This window comes from Nerophis lumbriciformis, linkage group LG02 (genome assembly GCF_033978685.3).
Source record: "Nerophis lumbriciformis linkage group LG02, RoL_Nlum_v2.1, whole genome shotgun sequence".
NCBI classification, from domain to species: domain Eukaryota; kingdom Metazoa; phylum Chordata; class Actinopteri; order Syngnathiformes; family Syngnathidae; genus Nerophis; species Nerophis lumbriciformis.
Genome location: NC_084549.2, coordinates 48,615,083 through 48,635,000, shown reverse-complemented (window position 1 = coordinate 48,635,000; position 19,918 = coordinate 48,615,083). Strand labels below are relative to the sequence as shown.

Here is a 19,918-nt window from a genome sequence, read left to right as displayed (position 1 = left end):
TAGTCAGTCACCAATTGTGCAAGTTCTCCCACTTAAAATGATGACAGAGGTCTGTAATTTTCATCATAGGTACACTTCAACTGTGAGAGACAGAATGTGAAAAAAAATCCAGGAATTCACATTGTAGGAATTTTAAAGAATTTATTTGTAAATTATGGTGGAAAATAAGTATTTGGTCACTTCAAACAAGGAAGATCTCTGGCTCTCACAGACCTGTAACTTCTTCTTTAAGATATATATATATATATATATATATATATATATATAGATATATATATATATATATATATATATATATACATATATATAAAGCCCATGGGAGCTGCTCTATTCTGGCTTAAAAACCCTTAAAAAAAAACACACAATCACCTTCATTAAGGTTTTTTAAACATGATGTAAGTATATATGTAATGTAGTAACAAACATTTATAGGAACGTTTCATATTTACGTATTTTGATCATTTTAAGCATATACAGCCATTACTTTAAAAAACGCATCACGACCTTTGCTTTTTTTTCTTCCTAACCCCATCACTGATTACTGCTCACTGTAGACTTTATGAGAGCCAACAATCATAATAAACATCACTTACTGTGCAATGTCTGCTGTCATCAGGGTGCTAACTGCTAGAATGTTAAGTTCACATTTAGATGACGAATGACTCATAATCCTTGCGAAGAATAGGGGGGTGACACAAAGCGTCTTTTCGTGTTGTTGTTGCCATTTCAGGGTATAAATTGGCTGTCAAAGTGCACCAATTTGTCGGAATATGTCCTCGTCCTTCTATTATCCAGGTGAGAGGCATGATTTATGAGCTACAATAAAGGTTGACAAGCAAGAAAACGAGGACGCAGCTCATCAGTCGATTATGTCAACATTGGCACACAAGCCCGGCGCCGTTACACAGAGTTAATCTGCGTTAGCGTTTATAATATCAATATCACTAATACTTGGTTAATAATCAAAACACAAAATGTAAATGGACTATTGTTGGCGCTTTTTGGATGGTTATTTATTGGGGTTTCTGGGAGGAATAGAGGATCTCCCATTGGTTCCGCTGTAAGCAAACTTTTATTTCTGAATTAGAATGCATTTAAAAACAATACATCGGTCACCATGTCTTTCATGATAGCCTTGTTTGCTTCGAATCTGCAAGCTTCGATGACCTCCGCTAAATTTTGCAGCACTCGGTCGTGGCGCCATCTTTATCGGCCTTGTGATAATGCGGTTTTATAGCCAGAGAGGATGTGCTGCAAACTGGGACTCGAGAGACCACCGAGGTGGCAAGGTTCTTCTTTCCCAAACCACCGGTGTATGTTTTGGGGGCTTGGGAGTGTGTCATATGTGGACCCAATCAAGAAGCTCAGCTTGGGGCAATTTTCAGAGATCGGCTCATGTGATGGTTCAGTCAGTAACAGCCTCCCAGTTTGTCCACCTACCGTGCTGGGATTGGCTCACCGACTTGATTTTATAACCCTTGTCTTCCCCCCTCCTGATTATTATAATTTTAAAACACAATACGAATGAGTCAATACTGTTGTGTTAACATCAGCCAACATGAGAATGAAATTAATAGGTGCAAGTAGCCTCACCTTTACATTATCCAGAATCACCAGGGGCCCATTTACACCCGTCACCGTAGAATACGCTGGAAGAGAAGACAGTTTTATTGCTCATTTTGTCTCTCATGTCTGCTGAAAAAAAGGCAATAGCTTTAGTATTCTCATGTTCTTTAGTGGTTGAATGCAAGCAATCAACATGGAAACAATTGTACATGCTTACAATGGCGGTGGTGAATAATCACAAGCTGACCTTTCAGTGTATGACTCAAACCGCTTTCATGCACTTATAGGTCCAAATGTCACAGGCAGGCAAATGTCATAAAAATTGAAAACATTCACTTAATAAGGAATGGCATGACAATCACACTGACACAGAGCAATCTCCTGAGCTCATGCTTAAAAGACTTGTGAATGACCAATAATAATAATAATAATAAATATAGTAATAATGGGTCATCAGTAACGAGGGTGAGAGAAAAACACACATGGACTTATTGGAAGTAACAGAATGAACAAAAACATAACGTGGGAAAGAAGAAAAATAAAAACATGGGCAATATAATTGCCTGTGAATTAAGTAGACATTTGGCTTGTTTCATTACTACTGTATTTTCCGCACCATAAGGCGCCCTGGGTTATAAGCCGCGCCTTCAATGAACGGCATATTTCAAAACTTTGTCCAACTATAAGCCGCCCCGTGTTGTAAGCCGCATCTAACTGCGCTAAAGGAATGTCAAAAAAACAGTCAGATAGGTCAGTCAAACTTTAATAATATATTAAAAACCAGCGTTCTAACAACTCTGTTCACTCCCAAAATGTACGCAAATGTGCAATCACAAACATAGTAAAATTCAAAATAGTGCAGAGCAATAGCAACATAATGTTGCTCGAACGTTAATGTCACAACACACAAAATAAACATAACGCTCACTTTCTGAAGTTATTCTTCATTCATAAATCCCTCGAATTCTTCTCCTTCGTGTCCGAATTGAAAAGTTGGGCGAATGTGGGATCCAAAATGGCCGGCTCCGTCTCGTCGAAGTAATCGGAGTCAGTGTCGCTGTTGTCCAGCAGTTCTGTGAATCCTGCCTTCCGGAAAGCTCGGACCACAGTTGTGACCGAAATATCTGCCCAGGCATTTACGATCCACTGGCAGATGTTGGCGTCGTCTGGCGCTGTCTCCCTGTCTTAGTGAAGGTGATGTTGGCGTCGTCTGGCGCTGTCTCCCTGTCTTAGTGAAGGTGTGTTCGCCTTCTGTCATCCACTGTTCCCACGCAGTTAGCAGTCTAGCTTCGAATGCCCTGTTGACACCAATATGTAGCGGCTGGAGGTCTTTTGTCAATCCACCCGGAATGACGGCGAGTATTGAATTAAGCGCGTAAGCGTGTCTCTTAATGTGATGTTATGAGCTAGCAAATATAACAACTACACTACCCAGCATGCAACGATAGTGACGAGCATGCGCGGTAGCCCTGAGAAGCGTTGTATGCTGGGAGTTAGAATGTGGTTATGAGCACGCTGTGAGTAAACGTTGAGAACTCAGTTAACACGCCTCGTCTGCATTATTTATAATTAGACAGACAACACACTTAATAGGAGCCATTTTGGGGTCTTTACATAAACACACAAATGGAAATGAAACGTCACATATCCCAGCATGCACCGCGCGCTTCTTCTACGGGGAAAAAAGATGGCGGCTGTTTACCGTAGTTGCGAGACCGAAACTTTATGAAAATTAATATTAATATTAACCCATATATAAGGCGCACCGGATTATAAGGCGCACTGTCAGCTTTTGAGAAAATTTGTGGTTTTTAGGTGCGCCTTATAGTGCGGAAAATACGGTAATAAATAAAAGCCATCACTCTTTTTTGTTTTATTTGCAGGAGCTGTGCACAAGACCATTAAAAATGCATACAAATGTAATGTTTACCGTATTTTCCGCACTATAAGGCGCACCGGATTATAAGGCACACCTTCAATGAATGACATATTTCAAAACTGTGTTCATATATAAGGCGCACCGGATTATAAGGCGCACCTATGCATCCATTAGATGTAGCTGCGCTAAAGGGAATGTCAACAAAACAGTCAGATAGGTTAGTCAAACTTTATTAATAGATTACAAACCAGCGTTCTAACAACTCTGTTCACTCCCAAAATGAATAAACAGCTGATTTACCCGTAAAATCAAACGTTAGTGCAATCACAAAATAGTAACACTCAAAATAGTGCCGAGCAATAAGAATATCAATAACTCAACGTTGCTCAAACGTTAATGTCACACAACACAACACACAAAATAAACATGTAAAGCTCACTTGCTCCATGTTGATGTTGTGCTCTGGCCGGATCTTTTTTCAGTAATCTTGTTTTTGCAATATGCGTGGAAAGTAGCCAGCTTTTCTTGGAAGTCTTTTGGCAGTTGCTGTGAAACAGTAGTTCGTGTGCGGATGGAGAGATTACGTTTTTTCATAAACCGAAAGCACCAAGAAGCACTGCCTTTAAAATCATCCATGTTAAGTTCGCTTGCCTTCATTCGAATAGTGATGGTACTGACACTTCTACTTGCTGCTCTCTGTTCAACAACCCACTGTTCGAGTTTGTCCTCCAACTGTAGCCATGTCGCTTTGTTCCCTCGGAAACTCTGTTTTGTATTCTTTACTTGGCGCAGGTCATCTTGTTGCTTCCTCCACTTATGCACCATTGATTTATTTATGTTATATTCTCTTGCTGCTGCTCTATTCCCGTGTTCTACTGCATGACTGATTGCCTTGAGTTTGAACTCTGCGTCATAAGCGTGTCTCTTAGTAGGAGCCATTTTGGGGTCTTTACAGAAACACACAAATGGAAATGAAACGTCATATCCCAGCATGCACCGCGCGCTTCTTCTTCTACGGGGGAGGGTGCTTACCTTGGCGGTTGTTTACCATAGAAGAAGAAGCGCTTCTTCTTCTACGGGGAAAAAAAAGTTGGCGGCTGTTTACCGTAGTTGCGAGACCTAAACTTTATGAAAATGAATATTAATATTAATCCATTTATAAGGCGCACCGGATTATAAGGCGCACTGTCAGCTATTGAGAAAATGTGTGGTTTTTAGGTGCGCCTTATAGTGCGGAAAATACGGTACTCACTTTTTACCAACTAAAACTTTTTGAAGACTTCAGTATTATGTTCCCAGGTAAAATGGTGGACACATGCATGCCCAGGTTTGTCACATTTATGCAGAATTTCAGTTCTGTTGTGATCAGCAGAGACCTTACACCTGTAACTCAAAATCTCCTTCCAAAGAAAATATACCATACAGTACGATTTTTGTAAGCCCTCTTTTTGTATGATTCAAATAATCCCTCATTGGTTACTCAGTCTCTGTACTTTTTTATTAAGTATAACTGAAAAAAATTAACCGTGGGCCAAAGAAAATTGTGTAGGTCAACACTTTAATTAAGGTGAGAAACACTGTTGAATTCAAGAAAGAACTCAAAGCTAAGTACAAAAGGTCTGCTTTCTCCACTCATCGCCATATTCACCAATAAAAGTAAAAACAGGTAAAAAGTTAATTTCTACATTTCATTCATCATTTATATGTACTCCATGTGGCTTTCTGCATGTAAAACTAAAATTATTCTTCATAAAATGCAGAATAATATTGTTGAGTGTCTGGAACAGATTATTTGAAATTACATCATTTTTTTATTGTAAAAATTGCTTCTGTTTTTGTGCTACGTTTTGGAACATGTTACCCACTGCGTAAACAGAAGTACAACTGCTTACCCCAAAGCAGACCTGAACAATTATTTTGACTCGGGGGTCCACATTGATGTAAAAAATGCATCTGGGAGACAGTGTGTGTGTATAATGCACACACACACACACACACACACACACACACACACACACACACACACACACACACACACACACACACACACACACACACACACACACACACACACACACACACACACACACACACACACACACACACACACACACACACACACACACACACACACACACACACACGCTGGACAAACATGCTGTAGCCTCAAAACTGCTCAGATTTGCCCAACCACATCCCTTCATCTAAACATGCTCTTGAAAATTCCATTAAATGTAAAATAATGTCATTTAATAGCTCGCCCTTTCTTCATACAAATGCAACACAAGCCATGTTGGCTATGTTTTTAAAAAGAAATAATAACTATACTTAGCCTACAAATTGCCAGAAGGTCTCAAAAGAGATACATATGCTATTTACCTATGGGTGATGGTAATGTGGGGAAAATTGGGCTACATAATTATATAGAAACATCTTTGCAATCTGTAAGTCTACAACATCTTAATGGCAGATGCAGTAACAGAATAGAAGGAAATGGCTATGCATTTACTCATTCATTATTGCAATCATGTTACATGCAGCCACAACACAAGGATAAGACATAAGCAAGAACAAATACATATCATGTGATTTTGAGATACTGGACATTGTTTACGTCTTGTTAAATTACTAAAAATCCAGAGACTTATGTGGTTTATTGTAGTTCAGGAGTTAATGTTTTTTTTAAATATTCATTACCAATTACTATAAACATGAAATGCAAAAAACAGATTAATACATCACTGCATTAGGGATTAGAAACGGTTTATGGGGAAACATTTTTAAAAAATCTGTGTTGCTTTAACTATATGTTTTTTTCTTTGTGTTACCAATCAGTTAAAACTACTGTCAAAAGCGTAATATTAAGGAAAGATTTTGCATGAATGTGAGTGAAATGCTCTCATTGTGAGAAAAAGGAACATTGGTCTGGGGAAACCTTTTATTTTCTGGGGCCGCTCATCGTCCCCAAAACACTCACCCGCCTGCTCCTGACAAAACAATGTCGAAAAGACCACTTAAAAACCAACTAAGACTGCGAACAAACTACAAAGCCAATGTTGGCTGGGACAAGTATTATTTTAGATATTTTTGTTTGAACCACAGCTAATTAAAACCAATGGTGGTTTTCTGAGGTGTTAAAAAGAACAATGTACACTGTACCAAACCGAAAACTGGTCACAAAGCCATGACAAGATCCGAACCATGGATTTTGTGAAGCATTCCACCCAGACATTGCATATTTCAGATAATGTCTGGTATCATGTATTTCAAATGGTATACAATGCTTTGATCAAGTGCACATTAAGGTTAAAAACAAAACAAGAAAAAGTAAATGTTACACTGAAAATTAATCAAATCTTCTAAAAGCATGTTAGAAAACAGCCTGATAAAACCAAAAAATAACTTTTGGGCCACAATTTCAGATATGTTTGGCACAGAGATTACACGGGTGTCTGATTAAATCCGAATCTTTCGAAAAATATTCTGACTGAATGATCAAAAACAATTTACACCCAAGAATAAATGTTATTTTTATATTTATACTATATCCGTACTGTACTAGCCATCCTGAGACATTTTTAATGTGCTAACTACATATGGTGGACTGGGAGGACATTTTTGCAATAGTGATACGCTGAGCTTTATTGTTGTTGCAATGTCAAAGTTGCGCAGACCTACCTGCCTATTTATCCTCCATCCAAGAATTTGTGCATAAAATGTTGATAAAATGTCTCGAGTCATACGGTTTTCATTGACTGACCATTTGTGTACCCTTGTAAAGACAAAATTAATGCTATTCATCTGATCCATGTAAATATTGCCAACATTTAGAAAAATATACTCTGTCATTACAACTTTGTGAGTAATCAACCATAAAAATATTTTACATGTAATCATCATTAGAGTGAAAGTATGCCTTGAAATCTCTGTTGCAATGGAATGTGAGATTGGTGTACTGAATGAAACACAACCAATACACTGCCAATACACTGTACCCTCCAACTAGTGCTGGGCAATTACGGTAATCGAAAAATAATCAAAACTGACGTATACACCTTCAAACTGACATAAAACCTCTGTGCAGATTATTTATGTTTTTCTACTCATAGATTGTCCCCTCAAAACACACTACTGGTTGCGTATTTACATGACGGGCTGCCAGAAGTTGCTAAGTGTGAAGTAGTCACGTGTTCCCACTTTGGTTTTATTAAGGATGTTGTCGACCAAAAACCAGTGAAGCGCAAACACTGCCGACAAATAGTGTTTGTATCCAAATTTTACGTGTAAAAATGATGTTACCAATATGAAGAATGCATGTCACAAAAAAAGAGAGACTCAGCCTACCGTACATATAACCTCCCGACAACAAGTGCCATCATAAAGCACATGTCATTAACGACATCAATTACAAACGCCACACAATATGGAAAGGACAGCTGTAAGAACTTAACGTGATAGTTTTGTTGTATGAATAAACTTTTTCATTAAGTATATATATATATATATATATATATATATATATATATATACATATATACACAGGTAAAAGCCAGTAAATTAGAATATTTTGAAAAACTTGATTTATTTCAGTAATTGCATTCAAAAGGTGTAACTTGTACATTATATTTATTCATTGCACACCGACTGATGCATTCAAATAAATAATAAATGATAAATGGGTTGTACTTGTATAGCGCTTTTCTACCTTCAAGGTACTCAAAGCGCTTTGACACTACTTCCACATTTACCCATTCACACACACATTCACACACTGATGGAGGGAGCTGCCATGCAAGGCGCTAACCAGCACCCATCAGGAGCAAGGGTGAAGTGTCTTGCTCAGGACACAACGGACATGACGAGGTTGGTACTAGGTGGGGATTGAACCAGGGACCCTCGGGTCGCGCACGGCCATTCTTCCACTGCGCCACGCCGTCCCCCCAAACCATCACCCAACCATGCAAATTTTGCATTTCCTTTGGAAATCGAGGTCCCAGAGTCTGGAGGAAGACAGGAGAGGCACAGGATCCACGTTGCCTGAAGTCTAGTGTAAAGTTTCCACCATCAGTGATGGTTTGGGGTGCCGTGTCATCTGCTGGTGTCGGTCCACTCTGTTTCCTGAGATCCAGGGTCAACGCAGCCGTCTACCAGCAAGTTTTAGAGCACTTCATGCTTCCTGCTGCTGACCTGCTCTATGGAGATGGAGATTTCAAGTTCCAACAGGACTTGGCGCCTGCACACAGCGCAAAATCTACCCGTGCCTGGTTTACGGACCATGGTATTTCTGTTCTAAATTGGCCCGCCAACTCCCCTGACCTTAGCCCCATAGAAAATCTGTGGGGTATTGTGAAAAGGAAGATGCAGAATGCCAGACCCAAAAACGCAGAAGAGTTGAAGGCCACTATCAGAGCAACCTGGGCTCTCATAACACCTGAGCAGTGCCAGAAACTCATCGACTCCATGGCACGCCGCATTAACGCAGTAATTGAGGCAAAAGGAGCTCCAACCAAGTATTGAGTATTGTACATGCTCATATTTTTCATTTTCATACTTTTCAGTTGGCCAACATTTCTAAAAATCCCTTTTTTGTATTAGCCTTAAGTAATATTCTAATTTTGTGACACACGGAATTTTGGATTTTCATTTGTTGCCACTTCAAATCATCAAAATTAAATGAAATAAACATTTGAATGCATCAGTCTGTGTGCAATGAATAAATATAATGTACAAGTTACACCTTTTGAATGCAATTACTGAAATAAATCAAGTTTTTCAAAATATTCTAATTTACTGGCTTTTACCTGTATATATCCATCCATCCATCCATTTTCTACCGCTTATTCCCCTTTGGGGTCGCGGGGGGGCGCTGGAGCCTATCTCAGCTACAATCGGGCGGAAGGCGGGGTACACCCTGGACAAGTCGCCACCTCATCGCAGGGCCAACACAGATAGACAGACAACATTCACACTCACATCCACACACTAGGGCCAATTTAGTGTTGCCAATCAACTTATCCCCAGGTGCATGTATATATATATATATATATATATATATATATATATATATATATACATATACATACAAACCCCGTTTACATATGAGTTGGGAAATTATGTTAGATGTGAATATAAATGGAATACAACGATTTGCAAATCATTTTCAACCCATATTCAGTTGAATATGCTACAAAGACAACATATTTGATGTTCAAACTGATAAAAAAAAATGTTTGTGCAAATAATCATTAACTTTAGAATTTGATGTCAGCAACATGTGACAAAGAAGTTGGGAAAGGTGGCAAATACTGATAAAGTTGAGGAATGCTCATCACACACTTATTTGGAACATCCCACAGGTGTGCAGGCTAATTGGGAACAGGTGGGTGCCATGATTGGGTATAAAAGTAGATTCCATGAAATGCTCAGTCATTCACAAACAAGGATGGGGCGAGAGTCACCACTTTGTCAACAAATGCGTGTGCAAATTGTTGAACAGTTTAAGTAAAACCTTTCTTGACCAGCTATTGCAAGGAATTTAGGGAATTTACGGTCCGTAATATCATCAAAGGGTTCAGAGAATCTGGAGAAATCACTACACGTAAGCAGCTAAGCCTGTGATCTTCGATCCCTCAGGCAGTACTGCATCAACAAGCGACATCAGTGTGTAAAAGATATCACCACATGGGCTCAGGAACACTTCAGAAGCCCACTGTCAGTAACTACAGTTGGTCGCTACATCTGTAAGTGCAAGTTAAAACTCTCCTATGCAAGGCGAAAACCGTTTATCAACAACACCCAGAAACGCAGCCGGCTTCGCTGGGCCTGAGTCCAGTTTGTATCAGTCTAAGATGGACTGATACAAAGTGGAAAAGTGTTCTGTGGTCTGACGAGTCCACATTTCAAATAGTTTGTGGAAACTGTGGACGTCGTGTCCTCCGGACCAAAGAGGAAAAGAACCATCCAGATTGTTATAGGCGCAAAGTTGAAAAGCCAGCATCTATGATGGTATGGGGGTGTATCAGTGCCCAAGACATGGGTAACTTACACATCTGTGAAGGCGCCATTAATGCTGAAAGGTACATACTGGTTTTGAAGCAACATATGTTGCCATCCAAGGAACATGGACGCCCCTGCTTATTTCAGCAAGACAATGCCAAGCCACGTGTTACATCAACGTGGCTTCATAGTAAAATAGTGCGGGTACTAGACTGGCCTGCCTGTAGTCCAGACATATCTCCCATTGAAAATGTGTGGCGCATTATGAAGCCTAAAATAGCACAACGGAGACCCCCGGACTGTTGAACAACTTAAGCTGTACATCAAGCAAGAATGGGAAAGAATTCCACCTGAGAAACTTAAAAAATGTGTCTCCTCAGTTCCCAAATGTTTACTGAGTGTTGTTAAAAGGAAAGGCCATGTAACACAGTGGTGAACATGCCCTTTCCCAACTACTTTGGCACGTGTTGCAGCCATGAAATTCTAAGTTAATTATTATTTGCAAAAAAAAATAAAGTTTATGAGTTTGAACATCAAATATCTTGTCTTTGTAGTGCATTCAACTGAATATGGGTTGAAAAGGATTTGCAAATCATTGTATTCCGTTTATATTTACATGTAACACAATTTCCCAACTCATATGGAAACGGTTTGTATATACAGTATGTATGTATATATATCAGTGGTTCTTAACCTTGTTGGAGGTACCGAACCCCACCAGTGTCATATGCGCATTCACCGAACCCTTCTTTAGTGAAAAAAATAAATATAATTTTTTTAATTCAAGACAAAGTTATATGTTTTTGGTAGCACTTTAGTATAGGGAACATATTCTTAGTAACAAAGACTTAATTTAGAGTTTTTTGGACACTAGGGGAACATATTCTAAGTAACAAAGACTTAATTTAGAGTCATTTGGTTAGGGTTAGGGTTAGGGTTAGAGGGTTAGGGCCAGGGTTAGAGAGATAGGCTTATAATAAGGCCATGCTGAATAAGGCATTATAAGAACTTAATAATAACTAGTTAAGAGCCAATATGTTACTAATTTGCATGTTAATAAGCAACTAATTAATGATGAATATGTTCCCCATACTAAAGTGTTACCATGTTTTATTACTGGTGCACAAAGTGAACCGTGCATAAACATTACCTTGTGCAAAGAACAAAACCAACACAGTGCATAAACTCACAACAAATTACACACCTGCAAATCAGTGTAACTTCTGCTGTTGCCGTATCCGTAATACGCCGATAGGGAGAAGTTTTTGTTTACACGATGAGTCGGGTGTGTCTTGACCTCCGCCGAACCCCTGAGCCCGACTCACCGAACCCCTAGGTTTCGATCAAACCCAGGTTAAGAACCACTGATAGAGATATATATATATATATATATATACAAATATATATACACAGACAGACAGATAGACAGATAGACAGATATCTATCTACAGCGTGTCCATAAAGTCTGGGACGGCGTGGCAATCTGAGGGTTACTGGTTCAATCCCTACCTTCTACCATCCTAGTCACGTCCGTTGTGTCCTTGAGCAAGACACTTCACCCTTGCTCCTGATGGGTCCTGGTTAGCGCCTTGCATGGCAGCTCCCGCCAACAGTGTGTGAATGTGTGTGTGAATGGGTGAATGTGGAAATAGTGTCAAAGTGCTTTGAGTTCCTTAAAAAAGGTAGAAAAGCGCTATACAAGTATAACCCATTCATAAAGTCTGGGTACAGATGTGCGAATGGTTTTCAGATCAATTGGATGAAAATATCCATTTTAATAAAGACTTTGTGTTGTCATTGAAAATCACGGAAATCATGTTGAAAATATTAATTATCAACATTAGAATTCAATAAAATTGTTTTCTTTAAAAAAATTATGTGTTTTTAATATGTGTGTGTGGTCACTATAACGTCATTGAGTAATTTGCATAATTTGCTATGATGAGATGATGTTCTTTGAAAAGACTAAAAATATGTATACTTACACTTAAAAAAAAAAATCACTTGTTATTAATTTGTATTAACATATATTTATTATCGTTTTGTCATATGTTCAATTGTTGCTGCTTTTTGTACAAGGTATTTTGAAATTTGTTCAAGTGTTTACAGACTTTCAATTACTTTTTAAAATTAAAAACAACGAGCAACAAATCGAGCATCTTCTTCTGATGTTATTATTTAAGGTATTTGTGTTTAGAGACTATTCTGCCCCTTGATGTCTCTGACGTCACACTTGTTTCATACGGTTGCACTAGTTGGACTTTCTCTTTTTAAAAGCCGCCACTGTCCTCTTAATATTTGCACATTTTGGTGATGGCTGTCCGCGGGTATATGTGCAATATATATACAAATCACGTCCACATTGCAGACATGCTGCCAACGCTCTAAACAATGGCATGCCTTTTGTTTACATCCGTTTTTGGTAACGCTGTTTTCGGTGATCAAAGTATTTTTTCGGTAGTCAAGTTTTTGGTAAATTACTTGTCAATAGTGCGCAAATAATAGGCTATATATGTCAATTCCTACAGTAACGGCCTGCTAATGTTAATGTTTTATGTTCGTGCAGTTTGGATTTGATATCAGTTTTTCCCATGTTTGCCAACACACCGTCCGTGCCTGAAAGGTGATTGCCGAAAAATGAGGAAGTGTTGTTGTGTGTCTGGGGAAGCACAAACTCACGAGACAAACGTGTTTACACTGGAGGTAAACCTGTTGGAACTGTGCCTTTGTTTGTTATAAGATTGGTAATAAAAGCTAAACATAGTGTCGGGCTTTGTGTGATTACTTCTGGGGGCTACAATATATTAAATTACTTTAATTCGTTTTCAAGTAGAAAAAAAAAGCTCCTATTTTCAAGGTGTGGCTGTAATCAATCAATCAATCAATCTTTATTTATATAGCCCTAAATCACAAGTGTCTCAAAGGGCTGCACAAGCCACAACGACATCCTCGGTACAAAGCCCACATAAAAATGCTGTGGCGGCGCGCCACATTCAATTACATCAAGGGGAAACCCTATATAAATATATGTATATATATATATATATATATATATGTATATATATATATATATAGCCTATTATTTGTGCACTATTGACTAGTGATGCAGAGACATTTCTGTTGCCAAAAAAAAACTGACCACAGGAACAGCACTGCCGAAACCAGCTGTTGTAATGACGAACGCAATATGCATATAGTTGTCTGGAGCGGAGGCAGCATGTCTGTTTTACTTTACTATGTCTGACATGCACCCACGGACAGCAATCTACAAACCCCAAAACCAGTGAAGTTGGCATGTTGTGTAAATCGTAAATAAAAACAGAATACAATGATTCCACTATGGACTGGACTCTTACTATTATGTTGGATCCACTATGGACTGTACTCTCACAATATTATGTCAGACCCACTCGACATCCATTGCATTCGGTCTCCCCTAGAGGGGGGGGGGGTACCCACATATGCGGTCCTCTCCAAGGTTTCTCATAGTCATTCACATCGACGTCCCACTGGGGTGAGTTTTTCCTTGCCCTTATGTGGGCTCTGTACCGAGGATGTCGTTGTGGCTTGTGCAGCCCTTTGAGACACTTGTGATTTAGGGCTATATACATAAACATTGATTGATTTGCAAATCCTTTTCAACCTATATTCAACTGAATAGACTGCAAAGACAAGCTACTTAACGTTCGAACTGGAAAACTGTATTTTTTTGGAAATATTAGCTCATTTGGAATTTGATGCCTGCAACACGTTTCAAAAAAGCTGGCATAAGTGGCAAAAAAGACTGAGAAAGTTGAGGAATGCTCATCAAACACTTTTTTGGAACATCCCACAGGAAACAGGTGGGTGCCATGATTGGGTATCAAAGCAGATTCCATGAAATGCTCAGTCATTCACAAACAAGATGGGACGAGGGTCACCACTTTGCAAACAAAAAAGTAAGCAAATTGTCGAACAGTTTAAGAACAACATTTCTCAAGGCATTTAGGGATTTCACCATCTAAGGTCTGCAATATCATCAAAAGGTTTAGACAATCTGGGGAAATTACTGCATGTCACATTGAATGCCAGTGACCTTGGATCCCTCAGGCAGTACTGCATCAAAAACCGACATCAGTGTGTAAAGGATATCACCACAGGCGCTCAAGAACACTTCAGAAAACCACTGTCAGTAACTACAGTTTGTCGCTACATCTGTAAGTGCAAGTTAAAACTCTACTATGCAAAGCGAAAGCCACTTAAACCCAGAAACCCTGCCGGCATCCACTTTGCATCAGTCCATCTAAGATGGACTGATGCAAAGTGGAAAAGTGTTTTTTGGGAAACTGCGGATGTCGTGTCCTCTGGAACAAAAAGGAAAAGAACAATCTGGATTGTTCTCAGCGCAAAGTCCAAAAGCCAGCATCTGTGATGGTATGGGGGTGTATTAGTGCCCAAGGCATGGGTAACTTACACATCTGTGAAGGCACCAATAATGCTGAAAGGTACATAAAGGTTTTGGTATTTTGGCAAACTGGGTGAAATCCTAGGAGATTTGCATTAATAAACATAAATCAAACTGCATTAAAAATGTATTGATTCATTTATTATTGTGGCCCCTGAAATGTAATCGTACTTGTGAGGTTCCCTAAAAGTTCCACTTCTAAGCCCCACTACACAATGACATTTTCAAAAACTTAGGGAAACAAGTGATATATTGCATGATGCATCTCATCTTAAGTCAGCATCTTCATGACGGTTAGTGAGTGTTAGGGTGGTGAGGTTAGCTAAGAAAGTGAGAATGTGTGCTGGTTACTGAGGCAATTAGCATCTTCACTCTCAGTGGGACTGTGGGAATCCCTTGTAGTTGCAGCTAAGATGTGAATTTGAAACACTGCATATCACAGCAGCCACAGCTTTGTTGAACTCATTTGTTTGAATGGTGGTGCCCCACACCCTTCCCAGCTCCGACCTCCTTAGCCACCCCCCCAACGGCCCACTACTGACTGAACCAGGCTGGCGCCCCCTATCCCACCACCGAATCCCCCTTTTTAACTGGGAATTTGAATTGCGTTGGAATGCTCTATGCTTCTTTTCTCTGGCACTTGAAGGGCCTATTCAGTATTTCACACCAAGGTGTCCATCAGGGTGTGAGGTCAGGCTACCAAAACAGCCTATAGTGGCAGATTAGTACCAATTAACATCTTTGTTCACAAAGGCTCTGGCAGCTGAACAGACTGCAGGATGACCCACACTGCGAGTTGCATGCAAGCTAAGAGACGACTGTACTCCAACTGAAGTACTAAAAAGGGTAGAGAAGTTTGCAAGAGAGCAAACTGCTTTCATTTTGTCTTTTTTTTTTTTTTTTAACTGAAATGCCACATAATAGCCTATGCTGAAGTGCCATGGTTACGTTTTTATTATGATGGGAAAAGTGCAACTCCATATTCAAAAGTTATACACTTCAGGCTATGTGCACTATTCATGCGCAAAAAGAATAACAATAAATCATTCTTTAAAACCCTTGAACAACATCTAATGATTCTTCCCCACTTCTGAGGATGAGGAGCAATTTAGAGTTTTTGGCAGAATGCTCTACAAAGACGGTTATTTTTGATAGTTTGACCTAACACCCACAGCAGGGCACTTTCATGAATGCTTTGATTATATATATAAAAAAAAAGACCACATGGGGGATGTAGCTGAAAGTCCTGCTGGGCAATTTTGGCAAAAATCGAAATCATGATTTTGATAAATGCATGACAATTTCATTCTCAACTCAATTTATTCTTAGTATTTGTATTATTTTGAAACAATTAATGCTTTATTTATTGAAAAGAATGGAATTAGAAATATCAGGTACAAACCCCGTTTCCATATAAGTTGGGAAATTGTGTTAGATGTAAATATAAACGGAATACAATGATTTGCAAATCATTTTCAACTCATATTCAATTGAATGCACTACAAAGACAAGATATTTGATGTTCAAACTCATAAACTTTATTTTTTTTTTGCAAATAATAATTAACTTAGAATTTCACGGCTGCAACACGTACCAAAGTAGTTGGGAATGGGCATGTTCACCACTGTGTTACATCACCTTTTCTTTTAACTACACTCAATAAACGATTGGGAACTGAGGAAATTAATTGTTGAAAATTTGAAAGTGGAATTCTTTCCCATTCTTGTTTTATGTAGAGCTTCAGTCGTTCAACAGTCCGTGGTCTCCGCTGTCGTATATTACGCTTTATAATGCGCCACACATTTTCGATGGGAGACAGGTTTGGACTGCAGGGGGACCAGGAAAGTACCCGCACTCTTTTTTTACAAAGCCACGCTGTTGTAACACGTGCTGAATGTGGCTTGGCATTGTCTTGCTGAAATAAGCAGGGGCATCCATGAAAAAGACGGCGCTTAGATGGCAGCATATGTTGTTCTAAAACCTGTATGTACCTTTCAGTATTAATGGTGCCTTCACAGATGTTACCCATGCCTTGGGCACTAATGAAACCCCCTTACCATCACAGATGCTGGCTTTTGAACTTCGCTTCGATAACGGTCTGGATGGTTTGCTTCCCCTTTGGTCCGGATGACACGATGTCGAATATTTCCAAAAACAATTTGAAATGTGGACTCGTCAGACCACAGAACATTTTTCCACTTTGCATCAGTCCATCTTAGATGATCTCGGGCCCAAAGAAGCCGACAGCGTTTCTGGATGTTGTTGATAAATGGCTTTCGCTTTGCATAGTAGAGCTTTAACTTGCACTTACAGATGTAGCGACAAACTGTATTTAGTGACAGTCGTTTTCTGAAGTGTTCCTGAACCCATGTGGTGATATCCTTTAGGGATTGTTGTCGGTTTTTGATACAGTGACGTCTGAGGGATCGAAGGTCACGGTCATTCAATGTTGGTTTCCGGCCATGCCGCTTACGTGGAGTGATTTCTCCAGATTCTCTGAACCTTTTGATGATATTATGGACCGTAGATGTTGAAATACCTAAATTTCTTGCAATTGCACTTTGAGAAATGTTGTTCTTAAACTGTTTGACTATTTGCTCACGCAGTTGTGGACAAAGGGGTGTACCTCGCCCCATCCTTTCTTGTGAAAGACTGAGCATTTTTGGGGAAGCTGTTTTTATACCCAATCATAGCACCCACCTGTTCCCAATTAGCCTGCACACCTGTGGGATGTTCTAAATAAGTGTTTGATGAGCATTCCTCAACTTTATCAGTATTTATTGCCACCTTTCCCAACTTCTTTGTCACGTGTTGCTGGCATCAAATTATAAAGTTAATGATTTTTTGCAAAAAAAAAAAAAAAAGCTTATCAGTTTGAACATCAAATATGTTGTCTTTGTAGCATATTCAACTGAATATGGGTTGAAAATGATTTGCAAATCATTGTATTCCGTTTATATTTACATCTAACACAATTTCCCAACTCATATGGAAACGGGGTTTGTAGTATAAAAATGTTTTGAAAAAATACAGTTGCAAGAAAAAGTATGTGAACCCTTGGGATTACCGGTACTTGGATTCCTGCAAAAAATTGGTAAGAAAATGTCTTCTGCTTTTCATCGAAGTCACAACAAAAGATGGATTTGATTGGATTGGATTTAATAACTGGTTGACACTTTTTTGGCAGCAATAACCTCAACCAAACGTTTCTTGTAGTTGCAAATCAGACCTGCACATCAGTCAGGAGGAATTTTGGACCATTCCTCTTCACAAAACTGTTTCAGAAGGCGTATTTTCTTCTGTTGAAGCCATTCTATTGTTGATTTACTTCTATGCTTGGGGTCCAGTTGGGTTACCCATCCTTTTTTGAGCTTCAGTTGGCGGACAGATGGTCTTAAGTTTTCCTTGTTCAATATTTTACATACTGTAGATTCGTCAATAATAATGTCAGCATGTGCCAGAGATTTTTGTAAGTCTTTAGCTGACACTCTAGGATTCTTCTTTGCCTCACTGAGCATTGTGCGCTGTGCTCTCACAGTCATCTTTACAGGTCGACCACACCTAGGGAGAGTAGCAACAGTGCTGTCTTACCGTGGACACATGGACATCAAGGTTTTTAGAGATACTTTTTTTAACTCTTTCCAGCTTTATGTACATGAACAATTCTTGATCGTAGAGGAAGGGTTCACATCAGGCAATGCTTCTTGAGAACAACACACTTTCAAAGGTGTGTGTTTTTTATAGGGCAGAGCAGCTTTAACCAACATATATGATCTTGTCACGTTGATTAGGCTCCATGTTGTCTGAGTCCTGGTTCCAATCCGCTCTTGGAGAAGTCATTAGCCATTAGCCTAGGGGTTCACATACTTTTTCCACCCTGCACTGGAAATATTTACGTTCAATAACAAGATGAAAACCTTTTTTTTTTTTGCGCGGTATTAGTTTAAGCAGACTGTTTGCTTCGATGAAAATCAAAACACATTTTATGACCAATTTATGCAGAAATCCAAGTAATCCCAAAGGGTTCACATACTTTTTCTTGCAACTGTACATGCTATTTTTCTCTTGGTAGCTGCTTTAACTGTGTTCCAGATACATTTATGTTAAAGTGAATGTTTTACTACTTCGCATTTAAGCTAGCTTGGTGGTTAGCATGGCTTGTTGTCTCCTTTTTCTGCTACGTGTGTCCGTGCAAGTTCCAAATTTTAGAGCCATCTCTTTTACTTTAAAATATTTTAAATAATCGATATTTAGACAATTTTCAATTAAAAATTGTCCATAATCTATGATCTATTTAGCCCGCCCCTAGTAGGGCTGTTATGTTGTTTCGAAAATGTGAGTATTGAATGCCAACTAAACAACCTTATTCAGTTTGTTCGGGTTGAAAGTCGCTTTGAAAATTAGGGTTGGGTGATAACAGGATATCAATGTTAACCGTAATAGACACAAAATCAATATCAATAAAAAATGTGTGCAATAAAACATTTGATATATATATATATTTTTTTTTTGTCCGAAGAAACAGGAGATTACGAAGCAAGGTTGGTTGCGTGAACAAAGGCACTCGCTAACTGAGCAACGCAGGAAGTTATCACTGATCAGTGGGAGTAATACGGTTACAGCTAATCAGGTTATCACTATCACTATAAAGTTTGGGTGCCCCATCTTGTTGTCTCAACGGTGATTCTTTGCATGGAGTGAGAAGAGAAACTAAAAAGGAGTACTGCAGAGGTGGGTATTAACGCACTACATTTACTCCGTTACATATACATAAGTAACTTTTTTTTTTAATTTATTGATTTATTTATTTTTTAATTGTACTTGTCAGAGTAGTTTTACTGTAACATACTTTTTACTTTAACTTGAGTATTTTTATGAAAAAAAACGCTACTTTTACATTAAGTTTCATAACCATCGTGACATTTTGCATAGTGTGAAGTGAATTATATTTAGATTGCGCTTTTCTCTAGTGACTCAAAGCGCTTTACATAGTGAAACCCATTATCCAAACTACATTTAAACCAGTGTGGGTA

General features: G+C 38.9%; 1 protein-coding gene across 1 annotated transcript in view; it reads right to left on the bottom strand.

Moving 5' to 3' along the window:
• The window catches only part of atp6v1ba (ATPase, H+ transporting, lysosomal, V1 subunit B, member a), a 142,729-nt gene that overhangs the window by 88,533 nt on the left and 34,278 nt on the right, over positions 1 to 19,918 (bottom strand). Inside the window, exon 2 of the mRNA XM_061963922.1 lies at positions 1,594 to 1,649. Within this exon, the coding sequence (XP_061819906.1) occupies positions 1,594 to 1,649 (56 nt within the window). The remainder of the gene's footprint in view (positions 1 to 1,593; positions 1,650 to 19,918) is intronic.